General features: G+C 35.9%; 3 protein-coding genes across 3 annotated transcripts; 1 reads left to right on the top strand and 2 right to left on the bottom strand.

The window, feature by feature from the left end:
* Positions 1 to 3835: 3835 nt before the first annotated feature.
* On the bottom strand, positions 3836 to 4963 carry LOC120141076 (SPX domain-containing protein 3-like). The gene is made up of 3 exons (XM_039156015.1): positions 4623 to 4963; positions 4391 to 4556; positions 3836 to 4306 (listed from the first exon to the last, which is right to left on the bottom strand). The coding sequence occupies exons 1-3, from the start codon at positions 4857 to 4859 to the stop codon at positions 3936 to 3938; spliced, it is 774 nt and encodes a 257-aa protein (XP_039011946.1). The 5' UTR covers positions 4860 to 4963; the 3' UTR covers positions 3836 to 3935.
* Positions 4964 to 5789: 826 nt separating this feature from the next.
* LOC120141077 lies at positions 5790 to 9959 on the bottom strand. Its single transcript, XM_039156016.1, has 2 exons — positions 9488 to 9959; positions 5790 to 7082 (listed from the first exon to the last, which is right to left on the bottom strand). The coding sequence occupies exons 1-2, from the start codon at positions 9836 to 9838 to the stop codon at positions 6738 to 6740; spliced, it is 696 nt and encodes a 231-aa protein (XP_039011947.1). The 5' UTR covers positions 9839 to 9959; the 3' UTR covers positions 5790 to 6737.
* Positions 9960 to 11798: 1839 nt separating this feature from the next.
* Positions 11799 to 13175, top strand: LOC120141114 (zinc finger protein ZAT9-like). Its single transcript, XM_039156053.1, has one exon. It carries the CDS (start codon positions 11799 to 11801, stop codon positions 13173 to 13175), a length of 1377 nt encoding a protein of 458 aa, XP_039011984.1.
* The last annotated feature ends 554 nt before the right edge of the window (positions 13176 to 13729 follow it).

Here is a 13729-nt window from a genome sequence, read left to right as displayed (position 1 = left end):
CTTGTGGATTGGAGTTTTTATTTAGACTCCAACAATCCTTCTTCAAATGACCCTTCTTTCCACAGTTGTAACACTTTAAATTCTTCTTGCTCCTCGACTTCGATCTACCATGTTTGTGACTGCTGCTTTGGCCACGTTCTGTTGATCTCCCTCTCATCGTTGTCATCGTTGTCAACGCTTCTGCTTGTTACAGATTTACTTGTCTGTCTTCATTGTTCTTGCGCCGATTTTCTTCTTGTAGAACAGTAGCTGCAACATCATCAAAGACTAGACTAGTGACATTACTGTTTGTCAAGTTGATGATGAGTTGATCATACGAATCCGGTAGACTTTGAAGTAGAAGTTCAGCACGTTCTTGTTCTCCTATTTTACAGCTTAAGGATGTAAGCTGAGAAAATAAAGTATTCAGTGTATTTAAGTGCTCCGTCACTGAAGTATATTCTGGCATACGGAGAGTGTACAATTTTCGCTTAAGGAAAATTTTATTGTGCAATGATGTGGCCCCGTACAGTTTGGTGAGATTATCTCATATCTCCTTAGTTGTCTTCTTCTCCTCGATACTTGACAATACTTCATCTGCTAATGCTAGATGAAAGTTTGACATAGCATTTCCGTCCATTTCGATCCATTTGTTGTCGTATGTGAAATCTACTGGCCTTTCGCTGATAGCTGCTAGACAACCGTCTTTCCTCAGGATGACCTTTATCTTCAATTTCCACAATGAGAAATTTCTCCCATTAAACTTTTCAATATCAAATTTCGTTGACATTGCTTCGTTTACGGATAGCTCCCACTATTTCACTATCGTGAATACTTCTCTAGAACCTTCAAAGAAGGGGTAATAACTTCTTACTTTCTTATGTTGGAGGATCTACCTTTTGGTGGCAACCACAAAGACAATAAGCAGATATTACACACTCTAATCTAGCTCTGATACCAATTGTTGCGGAAGACGGCTATCGGATAGAGCAAAATCTCAACTGATAATTTGAGAAAATAAAAATGAAAATAAAAGAGACACAAAATTTACGTGGAAAACCCCTAAAAAAATAGGGTAAAAACCACGGGCAACGGTAGAAGAATTTCACTATGAGAAAATAGGAATTACAACCTCTCTCGATCTACCAACGAGAAAACAATGATAATTCTCTCTCGATAAAAAGGAGAAAACAACTCTCAAGAAACTCTCTAAATTCTCTCTAGTATTGGAAGAAAGCTAGAATGCTTTGGGATGATTTTGAAGCTAAATGAGCTAGGGTATTTATAGTTGAAACCTAAGGACTAATTTGTAAATACCCTAAAGTTTAATGACTAAATTATGATTTAGCCATTGTCCAAAAATCAACAAAAACAACTCATTTTTCGATGCATTTATTATATGCACCTTTCGGTGCTTAGTCAACACAATCTTTACTTAAAAACCAAGGGCAGAATATCTTCCCAACAATCTTCTTTTATGAACAATTTTAAAATTGGGTCCTCCATTGATTTCATTAATACCAATGTAAAGTTCTTCAAATTCTTAAGAATTAAACCAAGAAAGCACCCATATCACCGGATGAAACAAACCACAATTACATCACAAAGTAAAACTGAGAGTTCAACATACAAATTAATATACTAATAGATAATGAGCTGAGAAAAAAAAACCCAGAAATGACATTAGGGTTGATAATTGGTAACCAGGAGGGTATATAGAGCTCTTCTTTTTTGTGTATAATTTAATCATGATTTGCCTTATTTCCAGGGAAAGATGTTGCTTTGCTGAAATTGAGGGCGAAAATCCCAGAAATCCTACAATGAAAACTCATGCAAAGTCGCCCCTAATCAAACACTTACTTGTCTTACTATGTTGACGATATATAAAGAATCAGAACTAGGCCTGTAAATGAACTGAACATTCAGTGAACCGTTCATGAACCGTGCGGCGGGAAGTTCGTTTATGTGCGTTTATTTATTAAGTGAACGAACATGAACAAGATTTTGTGTTCGTTTAATTAAATGAACGAACATGAATATAGGTATCGTTCGTTCATTTACGTTTGTGAATGTTCGGTTATGTTCGTTTATGTTCATTCATTTATGTTTAACTCAATCTTCTTAAATCAATTTTGGTGATCAATTTGTAAATATCTTTAAAATATTAATTAATCTGATATTCTGATGACTAACTCCATAATTAACCCAATTTTATTTGGAAAACCCAACAATATTAACATGGTTTAGTTCTTTTTGAACGATCCATAAGCTGCATACCCAGCACCGTCAACATCCACTGCGTCAGAACCCTATGTGACTGCGCCACCAGCTGGTTATCCGATGAGCAAAGAGGAGTCCCAGAAACCGGTTGCTTTCGAAACCAAGTCCAAATGTGATGGATTCCGGAAGGGATGTTAAGTATTAAGCACTGTTTCTTCTACTCAAATAATCTTCTTTTCTTTCATATATAATGGAGTATTCGAATTTTCAAGTAAATAGTGATCAACCAGCAACTCAAGTCAGCTTACTTTGAACTCAAGAACCCAATAATGGCGAGGCCTTATTCCATAGGTTGAGAAGTTCTTTAACGCGTTTCATCAAACAAATTTTGTGCGCCATCCGGATATGGAAGTTTAGCCAGCCGAGAAATAATGGTTTTTGATGTATGAGTTGGTGTGAAAAATAAACCAACCTACTTCTCTCATCTCCCAATTTTCAACTTCTACATAGCACGAAGCTAAGGACATGTTTGTTTGATCCCCAAGGATTAAGGTCGACAATCACATGAAACACAATCTGTGTTCATCTCGACTGTTGTTGAAGGAGAGAGGAAGAAAGAAAGAGGAGGAACATTATGCAATCCCATATCAGTAGCAAACAAGCAGCTCAGGGTTGATAACTTATATAAAAGAAGATGGGGAAAATAGGTTTAAGCATCTTTGCGCTTGGGGAAGAATCGAGCTCAAGTCTCGAGTTTTAATCGAGCTCTTAAATTTTTTGAGTTCGAGTCTTTTCGAGTTTGAGTCGAGTTTCAATATTATATTTCGAGTTTGAGTCGAGCTTGATAATTTTAAGCTCGCGAGTTTTCGAGTCGAGTCGAGCTGACTTTGAAAGTTTTTGAGTTCGAGTCGAGCTCAGCAATACTCGAGCTCGTCTCGGCTCGTTTACACCCCTAGGTAGGGTCTCCAACGTTTATGTTCGTGTTCATTTATGTTTGTGTTCGTTTATGTTCGTTTATTTATTAAATGAACGAACATGAACAAGTTATATTCCTTAATAAACGAACATGAACAAAAAAAAATTCTTTGTTTATGTTCGTGTTCGTTTATTTATTATATGAACGAACATGAACATACATTCGTTCGTGTGCGTTCGGTTCATTTACAGGCCTAATCAGAACAGAGTGGAAGTAGGGTAATTTTGTGGTGGATTAAGGTTAATTTAAAACGGTTTTAATCTAAAATATTATAATGTTTAACTTAAAAATATATATAAATTTATAATATTTTTGATTGTAATCGAAAAATTATATTATAAAGTTTAGGGCTTACAACAAAAAATATTAGGAGAATGTAATATTTTTTTGTTGTAATCTATCTAACCTAAAAAATTACTTTATTCAACCTAAAAAGTTACGCTCTTAATAAAATTTTTGGTTGCAATTGATTTATGCCATTTTTAAGTCTTATATTAACGGGTTGTATTTTATAATTTCCTACCTTCCAAACCCCTTTAATTCCAATAATTAGTTGCCAATCCAAAATTAAAATTGAGCATGATGATTGTAAGAGACAATGCTAAAGTTCATGTAAATTATAATCTTCTATATTCTAAACTCTGTAACAACAATATAATTTAAATAACGAATATGATAATATATTACGATTATTATGTTGACAATCGTAATAAACATTACACGATCAAAAGCACATAATAGTTGAGTTTATAAATTGTGATCAGACAGTGGGGATTGGGGGGTTGAGCTGGAAGGAGTGTATGAGATCAGAGTCCGACAAGTCGAGAGGCGGTAGCGAAAAGTGGCCGTAAGTAGAGCTCCCTCTCCTAATTTCTTGCATGCTCAACAGAGCCGCCACAGTGTTCCTGAAGATCCCTTTCCCTGCTACCGTTATGGCTTCTCTTTGTTCCTTCACAATTTCTTCTTCTACTTGTACAGGGAACATTTCATCAATGGTGTTTTCACATTCCTTGACCAGCTTCGAAACTAGATCGGTTATGAAAAACGGTTGCTGCAGCACTTTCTGGATGAAGGGCAACCGTAACAATCCACCGGTTCGCTTGTCGTATTTCTTCAATATCTTAGCCAAACCTACACCACCATCAAAACATTTGTCTGGTAAACTAAAACATATGAACAAAATTGAAGACAAAAAGATTATCATACAATGATTACCTGTGTAATTGATATTGCTGTAATTCACTAAGAGGACCATTTCGCCATGGAAATTGACCATGTCTTTTCGAACTCTGGCCATTTCGTCTCTATATTCTGCTTCTGAAGGCTTGGTCCCATTGGTGCCCCATGTACTTATAACTCTCTCTATCCTCTGCTGCAATTCCTGAATATATACATCCTTGACATGTCAAGTTTTTCAAGTGATCAAAGCATATATACTTAAACTCACCTTGTGCCGGATGATAAAGTCTTCCTCTTGTTCCATGAAGAAGCCATTAAACTTGTCGATCTCATTGTTCAACAAGTAGACGAATTCAGCCTCGGCATCTTCCTTTCCGTACATGGGAGACTCGGCCGAAGAAATCAGTCGAACGAGCTTTTTCAACTCTTTGTAGGATAAGAACTTGTCCCGCCAAGATGGTAACGTTTCCTCGATTTGCTGCTTTAATCTCTTCCCGAACTTCATACTTGGAAGAATGGAAATGAAGGAGGAATGGTGGATGAATCGGTTTTAATAGCAAAAGAGTAATAGAATATGGAAGAGCATATGCTTTGGCGTGATGAAGTGAAGGGTTTAGTAAAGATTTATAATTAGAGTAGTTGAGATGAGAGAATTCCTAAGCATATTCGATGGTCGTTGTATTAAAAGTCATTCATGAGAAAACACCCTTAAATCCAGGCCCAATGACAATGCTTTTTAACATATTAACTTTTAATACTTTAATATATATGGGGGAATGCAGGAACGGGGAAGATGGGTTGAGGAAAGATTAAATTTACGAGCCAGTGAGCATTTTGAGTCAATCAGGGTTGAAAATCACGATGATAAATTAAATGTCGTCTTCCTTGCCGGGGCTGTGACAGATATTTGAGTGAATGGCTGTCAAGATAGCGTAAGCAAATAGAGAATAAGGGATGATTCTGGGAATGATTCCATAGAAAAATAGATTACAAAAGCTATTCCCTCCTAACCCTGCATGTCTTGTGTTACCATTAATATAACATGCTCAAAACGTAACAATTTTAAAAGGATGGTTCAAATACCAAAAATAAATTCTACTTCGAAAAAAAAATCAGATAAAAGTTTCATTCTTTTACCATATACGATTGAATTCCTAAAAGATAGTTTCGCTTAATTAAATTCTTATTTTACATAAGTAATAGCCTCGAATAATAAAAAGAAATACTGTTCTACTGTTCCCTTCTACATTGCCAAATTAAAACAGAAATGTGAAGTGAAACAGAATTTTGCTCAATTCAGATCAACCTCCTTTGACCCTTCCCGTAGTTCCACCAAATTGTTGTTAGATCCCGACTCTGTTTTGGCATCTTATTCTGATGTTGACGACATTGCACAAATAGGGTTATCGATGGCAGAAATGTCTGGCTTATTCTCCAAGAGTAAAGCTTCATCCTCCACCTTAACATAGGTTCCTTCAGAAGCAGCGATAGTTTGTTGTTGACTCGTATCATTCTTTTCAGATTCCGAAGTTTGGCACTCTGCTTTGTTATTTCCTGCAAATGGAGGTGATTCAGCTTCTGCCTTCAGGGGCACTTCCCTGCTCGTTTCTGATGTGACCAATGAACCTTGAGTGAATTGATGCGGATGTTGCATTTCTGAACTCAATAATGATAATGGTATTTGTGATGGTACCAATGTTGCTGCTGGTAGAGGTACCCGAGGGGCTGCTGCTATCCCAGGGACCTGGGCTTGACTAAGAACATAAGTCAACAGCTGAGCTAAAACAGCTTGTGGGTCAGTCAAATCTTGCTGGGTTTGGGGGATGAAGAAAGATGATGGAGCATTCAAATTAGGAGGATAAAGCGCCTGAAGCCCTTTTTCTCCATATAAAGCCTGGTGCCCTTGAAACTTCTTCATATTTGCAGTGTGCTTTTTCCCAGCCAAATGGCTGTCAAAAACCACCTGAGAGTCGCATTTGACATTACACAACTCACAAAAAAAGGGAATACCTCTTACTGGCTTGGGAGGCTCAACTGGTCTTCGAGGTCCTTCATTGCTTTTCATATATTTACCCCCTCGTCCCCCTTTCATCTTGCGCTTGGTACCACATCCCTGAGCTTCGGAGGGACCATTTAATTTCCTGTTAGTTGATGCTTCAGACTTATTCATTATGTCTTTCTGCTGCTCAGTTTCTTTCTCCTTGTCATCAGTGGTTGGCAGGGACAACAAAGCTTCCTGTTGATGTTGCTTTTCCTCAGATCCCTCAACTTTCTTGGATTGAGCAACTTCTGATTCTGTATTGAGCACTTGCACACTTTGATGTGGAGTAATGACTTTGTTCAGCTTCTGCATCTCTTCCTGTAACTTCAAGTTTTTCTTATGTCACTTTCCATTCTTATGCTGCTCCAGGATTTCTGGTCTGTTGCAATCAACTCTGCAAAGTTCACACCAAGCCATACGTGGAAGTGGCCAGACTAGAGCAGAAGGCATTTGGGGTGGCAATGTAGCTTGATCAGGAACTAATGCTGAAGGTGGCATTCCGGCAACACTTGGATCCGATACAGAATTTGGAATTGATGATGTCACGCCAGTTGAAGCAAAGTGCATGCTGCCACTATGGCGACCCCTACGAAGAGGTGCAGAGCCATCAGGTTTGATGCCACGGTTACCAACATGACCCCGACCACCACCTCTAAAAGTCCTACCACCCCTATACGCAGTTTGTATCTGTAGAATAGATTCATAGTTGAGGTGCAACATGAAATAACATGATTACTAGAGTTTACGGGATCAAATTTAATCAAAATAATAAGGTTAAATGCATTCTCAGAAAAGGAATTAAATTAAAACTGATCAAATTATGACATGGATTTTGAACATTATCAAAAGCAAACAATACAAGAAAAAAAATCCAATTGTTAATGCATAACTAAGCTTATAGAATATGAGCCAGAAAATAAGACTAAAAATTTAAAGCTATTACAAGGATATTCGACCAAAGAATCTAAATAAGTACCAAAACCATACTCGTAAGAATGTTGAACCAAGCGAGAGTTCTGAAAATGATGCATGAAAGGGTATACACACTACAAAAAAGCAAATATTTCAAGGTCACAAAGAAGAAGAGCATGCTGTTCAAAGTAAAAGCATAGCTTGAAATGTCCACAAGAAAACTTGGCATGCTGCACATTAGATGCTAAACAATGAACCTATTCTCTTGATATATATCATCAAACAACAAAAAAGTTAAAATTTCTAAACATAACACCTATATAATGTTATTTCAATTCATTTCCAGGATACAGACTTACAGTGCACCTAAGATTGATTAAAAACATGTGATATTCAGATTATCAACATGAAGAAATTGATTATGTTTAATATATAGAAGCAGACAATGCTGTCTAAAGAGGGTGGGAAGATTATACAAAGTAATGCATCTAGATGGTTGATGGTTCAAAGATTTAAGTCCTCCAAACATCATGGGAATATACATCTTAAAATGAATGAAAAAAAAATCAGCTGCATTATAGGAATGACTAGAATAAGACATTTAAAAGCTAAAATCCATGAGTGGCTTCAAAAGCTTTTTATTTAATATTATTGGGTAACTTCCCTTCTGTAGAGGGTTGAGATCGCTCAACCTGTAAATTAAACTACTTCGGCACTAAAAGCTATAATTACTTAGAGCTGATAGGACCTTACTATGGAGATAAAGTCATATATGTAAGAAACAGAAGTCCTTATGGTAGAATGGCATGTCTTCAATGATAAGGGAAACTAGGGAGAAAGAAGAGAATGATATAAAGGGAAGACCAACAAGAAATTGTTCGCCAAAAGGACTCTCAAAGTGCTCCCCATCTAAAGCTTGGTCAGCATCAAGATAAAAGGTGATCTAATAATCCTTGAGAACTCAGAGGGTGCCAAAATACTCTGGTTCAAAATTGTCATGCAGTTAAGCAGCAGACGATGCACAGAGATGGCTCGGTATGGTTATAATTATGATCCACAAACTAAACCAAACAATAGCAATCAAACCCAAAAATACCGGTCAGTAAATTATTGAAGGTTGTAGCACGCCAAAAAAAATTAGTGCATAAGAAAGAAATTGCATGAGTCAATGGAGCACAGAGCCACAGAAGAAAAGGTGCTCAATGGCCACAATCCCTGGAGCAACCAGTAAAGAACAATCATCATTCATCCATAACATGGAACCCAAAGCTACAACCACGTGTTATTACAAACTTGTCCCTTAGATTACTGCCCTTACCTAATTGCTCTAGAGATATGTGACCAATTAAACTGTTTTATCTTCTGATATCTTGCAAGAAGAGCGATGAGTGCCAAGAATTCAGTACCTATAGGCTCTGTTGACCAATGGACATTCCATACCTGATGGAGCATTACACGATACTTACCACAATGTCCAATATAAATGATATCAATATTATTGCAGCCAAGCAATTACATAAGCATCAACCTAGCATAAAGACCGCAGTTAATAAAATAGACATCTACAGAAAGTATGTAAAAACTTGAGGCAAGCCAAGCTGAGCCAAGCGGTGATATCCTTGAGCTCCTCGGAAACTCAATAACAAGTGGTTGGCCCTGACAAAATCATCTTTGAGCTAAAATCGACTCGGCTTAGCCCGGCTCCTCTAACAAAAAATCTTTGCTGTACAGTTCTATTAATTTGCTATAGAATACCAAGGCTATTAAACAATAAGCAAACTAGGCCCAGCCAAAAATAGCATTGGTACTGTACAGACAGATAAATACGAATTTGATACAGCACAGATTCAGGAAGATCATATGTTGTTGCTTAAGGCAGGCTCATTTTAACTTATAAACTGGGCATGTGCTAAACTGAGCCATTTCTAGGCAACTCATCCTGATACAGTCCAAATCTTAACACCATTTCAAACACATTGCATCAACCAACGAACATTGGGAATTCATCTGACAACAAGTTTCAGAAGGAAAGCATGTTTGAAACCGTGATTTTAACCATGTCCATCTAAAAAATTACCAATTCTTTTAGGGGGGAAATCACACGATTAGAAAACAAGATTCAACCTTATAGCTCGTGAGATAAATTGAATACGAATATACTTATACAAAAGAACCCTAACCTTAGAATGAGGATTATTCCCCACAAAATTCGCCATTGCACCGGCGAAATCCGAACCTAGGACCGAGGCTACCGGATGTTGTTGAGTATCCACCGCAGGCTGCGGTTGATAATAAACGGCGGGCTGATTGCGGTTGACAGATTGGTCCAAGGGGACACCGGGAGGGTGCATCGGAGCGGGGTCTTGATAAAACTGAGGGTAATGTTGGGAATAAAAATCTTGAGGAGGGTAATACTGGTATTGTTGCTGGGGCTGTTGATTGGCGTAGGCGTAGTATGAGGCGGCTGATTGATGATCGTACTGAGAAGAATCGTATTGATATGCATGCTTCTGCTCCGCCGGGAATTCCATTGTTCTTCTGCACCTTTTCTCTCAACGAAAGAAAAATTCAAGATTAAAAATGAGAAAGAAAAAAAGGGGGAAAAGTGTGATGTCTATTGTCTTTAGACAGGAGAACTTGTAAGGCATTTTGCGTGCTGAACCAGTGGACGGACAGTTAATTAATTGGGGTAATAAGTAAAATTATTAAATAACTCTTATTCTAAAATAAAATAAATATTTATGTAAAACATTTTTATATTTTTATATAATATTTATTTTATAAATTACTATTTGATATAATATTAATAACAAAATAATTTTATGGACGGTGTTCAGATTATATTAAATATATTTTCGGATATTTTTGAAATTTTGAAAAATAAATAATAAAACACTTTAAATAATCACAACACTACTTATAAAATTATTTTTCATTAACAATATATCAAAAAAATAATTTTTAAATAAATAAATAAAAGTTAATTATTTAAGAAACAAACACAATATTAACTAGTTTTGCATGACATAAAATAAGATAAATTTAATTCAAAATCGTCATTTTACAATAAAACACAAAATAAGAGTAGAATATTATATATATATATATATATATATATATATATATATATATATTTAAAATAACTTTAAACTTCAAAAGATATCCGTGAATACTAAGATAAAAATAATGATAAACTAAATCAATTAAGTTTAAGTGGAGTTTATAACCATTAAACTTTTAGTTACTTTAATTATATTATTAAACTTCGATCTTAACTTCAATTATATCATTAGGTCGTTAAAATTTGAATAAAGTAATGACATTGATAAAATAAAATTATTTCAGTGCAATTACTGATGTTTAAAATGTCGTCTTTTTAGATATTAAACTTTAAAAGTGTATCGATTTTGTCATTGAACTTTTAAATAATTCACTTTTTGACATTACACTTTTTCAATTGTCACTGATAATGAATAATTGTCCATCATCAATCGCCTTTAGCGACAATATATGTATCAAAATGTTCTTATTTCACCTTGCTTTCTTCTCCTAAGATTGGTTTCCATGAAAGTCACCCAGAATCGATAAACTTAAACCAAAAAAATCACTCACTTCTAAAGGTTTGAGGACTTTCTAAGATATGAGAGGTTTGAGGTGTTTGTTAAAAAAATACGAACGGTGAGAATTATTATTTCGAGAAGACGAACAACATACCTCAAAATTAGTCTCATCGAATGATCATCAAAGGAGATCATAGTATTAGCACATCGAACCAGTAGATGAATTTTTGTCGATTTTAGTGAGTTTTGTGAAAAACCAATCCGATGAGAAAAAATGAGAGAAATATGAATATTTTGATATTGATCTTGCCGTGAATGACATCCGATGACGAGCGATGATTGACTATCAGCAGTGGTTAGAAAACGACGTTATTTTGACATCAATAGATATACCAAAACGGCATCATTTTGTACATATCATCGTAATGACGGAAAATTGTATACACGTCATCATGTCGTTAAAATTTAACAACAAAATATTATAATTGAAGCCAAAACTAAAATTTAATGTTATAATTGGAACAATTGAAAGCTCGATGATATAAACGGTATACGACTTAAAATTAGTAGTATGTGATGTAGTTTATCCAATTAATTATTATATTTAAAACGAGTTTAATGTTTTTTATTTAAATCCATTTTTAAGCCTAGTATTTTTACCCAAGTCTCTCGCCCTCTCCTCCTGCCACATGTCACCCCAACACTCCTCAAACCTCAACTCTCCAATCTATTTAGCTCTCGCCTCTTATGTATATTTTTCATCCACAAAATCAAACCAATCCATTACCATTACTAAAAACTAGGACTATTGTCTTGTCCCCTTAATTGTCACCGTACAACCTTTCACTATACAAGAACAAACAGCTCACCCTTTTTTTCCCATTCTTCTTTCACTTCATTGAAATTCAATTACCAGATTTTCCTTTTTAATATGGCTTTTATAGTGGATCAACAATCTGAGTTCAAATACTTTTGCAAAATTTGCAACAAACGATTTGGGTGTGGGAGAGCGCTTGGTGGCCACATGAGGTCGCATGGAATAGGCAACGAGAGCCGGTACATTGTTGACGACGACACCATGAGTGATTGGGAAGACCAATTAGGAGGGAACATTGTGCCACCGGGCAGCAAGCGCATGTACGGATTAAGAACAAACCCTAATCTATTAAAGAGCTGTAGGGTTTGTGAGAATTGTGGCAAGGAGTTCTTTTCATGGAAATCTTTTCTTGAGCATGGTAAATGTAGCTCTAGGGATGCTGAATCGCTTGGTTCCTCGCAAGAGGCTGATAGCGACGACAATGGCGTGACGAGGAGAGGCTCGGGTTACTTTTCTAAGAGGAAAAGATCATTGGTCTCCGATTGTCCATCAAACGAAGAGTTAGATGTTGCCAATTGCTTGATGATGTTATCTAATGCAACCATTGTAGTACCTTTTGTTACCGAGCCTGAGGAGTCATGTACTTCGGCTAGCAAAGAAGAAATTGCGTATAGGCCTAGGGTACCTATGGATAAGGGCAAAGGTGTAGCCAAAGGGTCGTTTGAGTGCAAAACATGCAAGAAAGTGTTCAATTCCCATCAAGCATTGGGTGGACATAGAGCTAGTCACAAGAAAGTCAAGGGATGTTCTGCAGCTTGGCTCGATGATCGTAATCGTAGGGATAATAGTTCTACCAATGATGATTGCGACATGTTTTTGCCCCCCAAATCTATGCCAACATTTCCGGTCGATACATTGGCCTCTACTTCCAAAAAGAAATCAAAAGTACATGAATGTTCAATATGTCACCGGGTATTTTCATCGGGACAAGCACTAGGAGGGCACAAAAGATGTCACTGGATCACACCGAATCCGCCTGCTTATCACACTTCCTCTTTAGTTAAGTTTCACCGTTTTCAAGACAGCGTAAACCAGATTCCGCAAACCCAAAGATCAAGGTTTGTTGGTAATTCTGAGCCGCTCGATCTTCAGCTTGATCTCAATCTTCCTGCTTCGACAAATGAGCTCATACGACCGAACCAAATTGATCGATCGAGTTTCGATGTTTCACCAACAGTCTATTTGCAACCTTGGATTGCCGTTGATTCCAAAGCAAAGGAAGATAATCTACAGAAACTGCAAGTTGACAACAACGATACGATGAAGAACAATATTTGTAATAGTTCTAAGCAAGACGAGGAAGACAAAACTGGCAGTACGATGATGTTAGCGAAACTAAGTGAACTAAAGGACATCAATATGAGAGGAAGTTCATTTCCATGGCTGCAAGTTGGGATCGTTTCAACTACTAATGTTGGTTCTCACCCTTAAATTTTTTTATTCAATCACACGGATTGTACTTGAAGCGTAAGAGGGGGCCTTGGTCCCAATGAACTGATTACGAACCCTCCGTGTATAATTCTTATATGTATTCATATGACAACTAAAATTAAATTGGATCATTATAAAAGATTATATTTATTTAATTCACTGTGATAAAGATTATATCGTCTCAGTTATTCAAAATTTTCGGAGTACAATATCTCTTACTTTTAGTTTAGGTGTGAGAATTTAATTTTCATTCAATTAAATATAAACTAATAAATCAAAATTAAATTTGAACTTATGTTAAAAAAATAACTCACACATAAAATGACACTAAGTTAAACTTCTTACATCAAACTAGTTTGCATTCTCTGTCATGCACGGATTAATGATTAACTATATGTATAAATTAAAATATATTAAATAATTTTAATATTCATAATTGAATTTTAACTATTTTACATTAAGATGATTTTCACTTTTGTTTGTAATTTTTGTTATATAAAATATATATGATCAGAGTTTTTATTTTAGAGTAAATTACTTATTTAATTCATCTA

The sequence above is a fragment of the Hibiscus syriacus genome, unplaced genomic scaffold, assembly GCF_006381635.1.
Source record: "Hibiscus syriacus cultivar Baekdansim isolate YM2019G1 unplaced genomic scaffold, ASM638163v2 tig00110793_pilon, whole genome shotgun sequence".
NCBI lineage: Eukaryota > Viridiplantae > Streptophyta > Magnoliopsida > Malvales > Malvaceae > Hibiscus > Hibiscus syriacus.
Note: the sequence above shows the minus strand (reverse complement) of the source record. Positions and strands in the feature narration are given on the sequence as shown.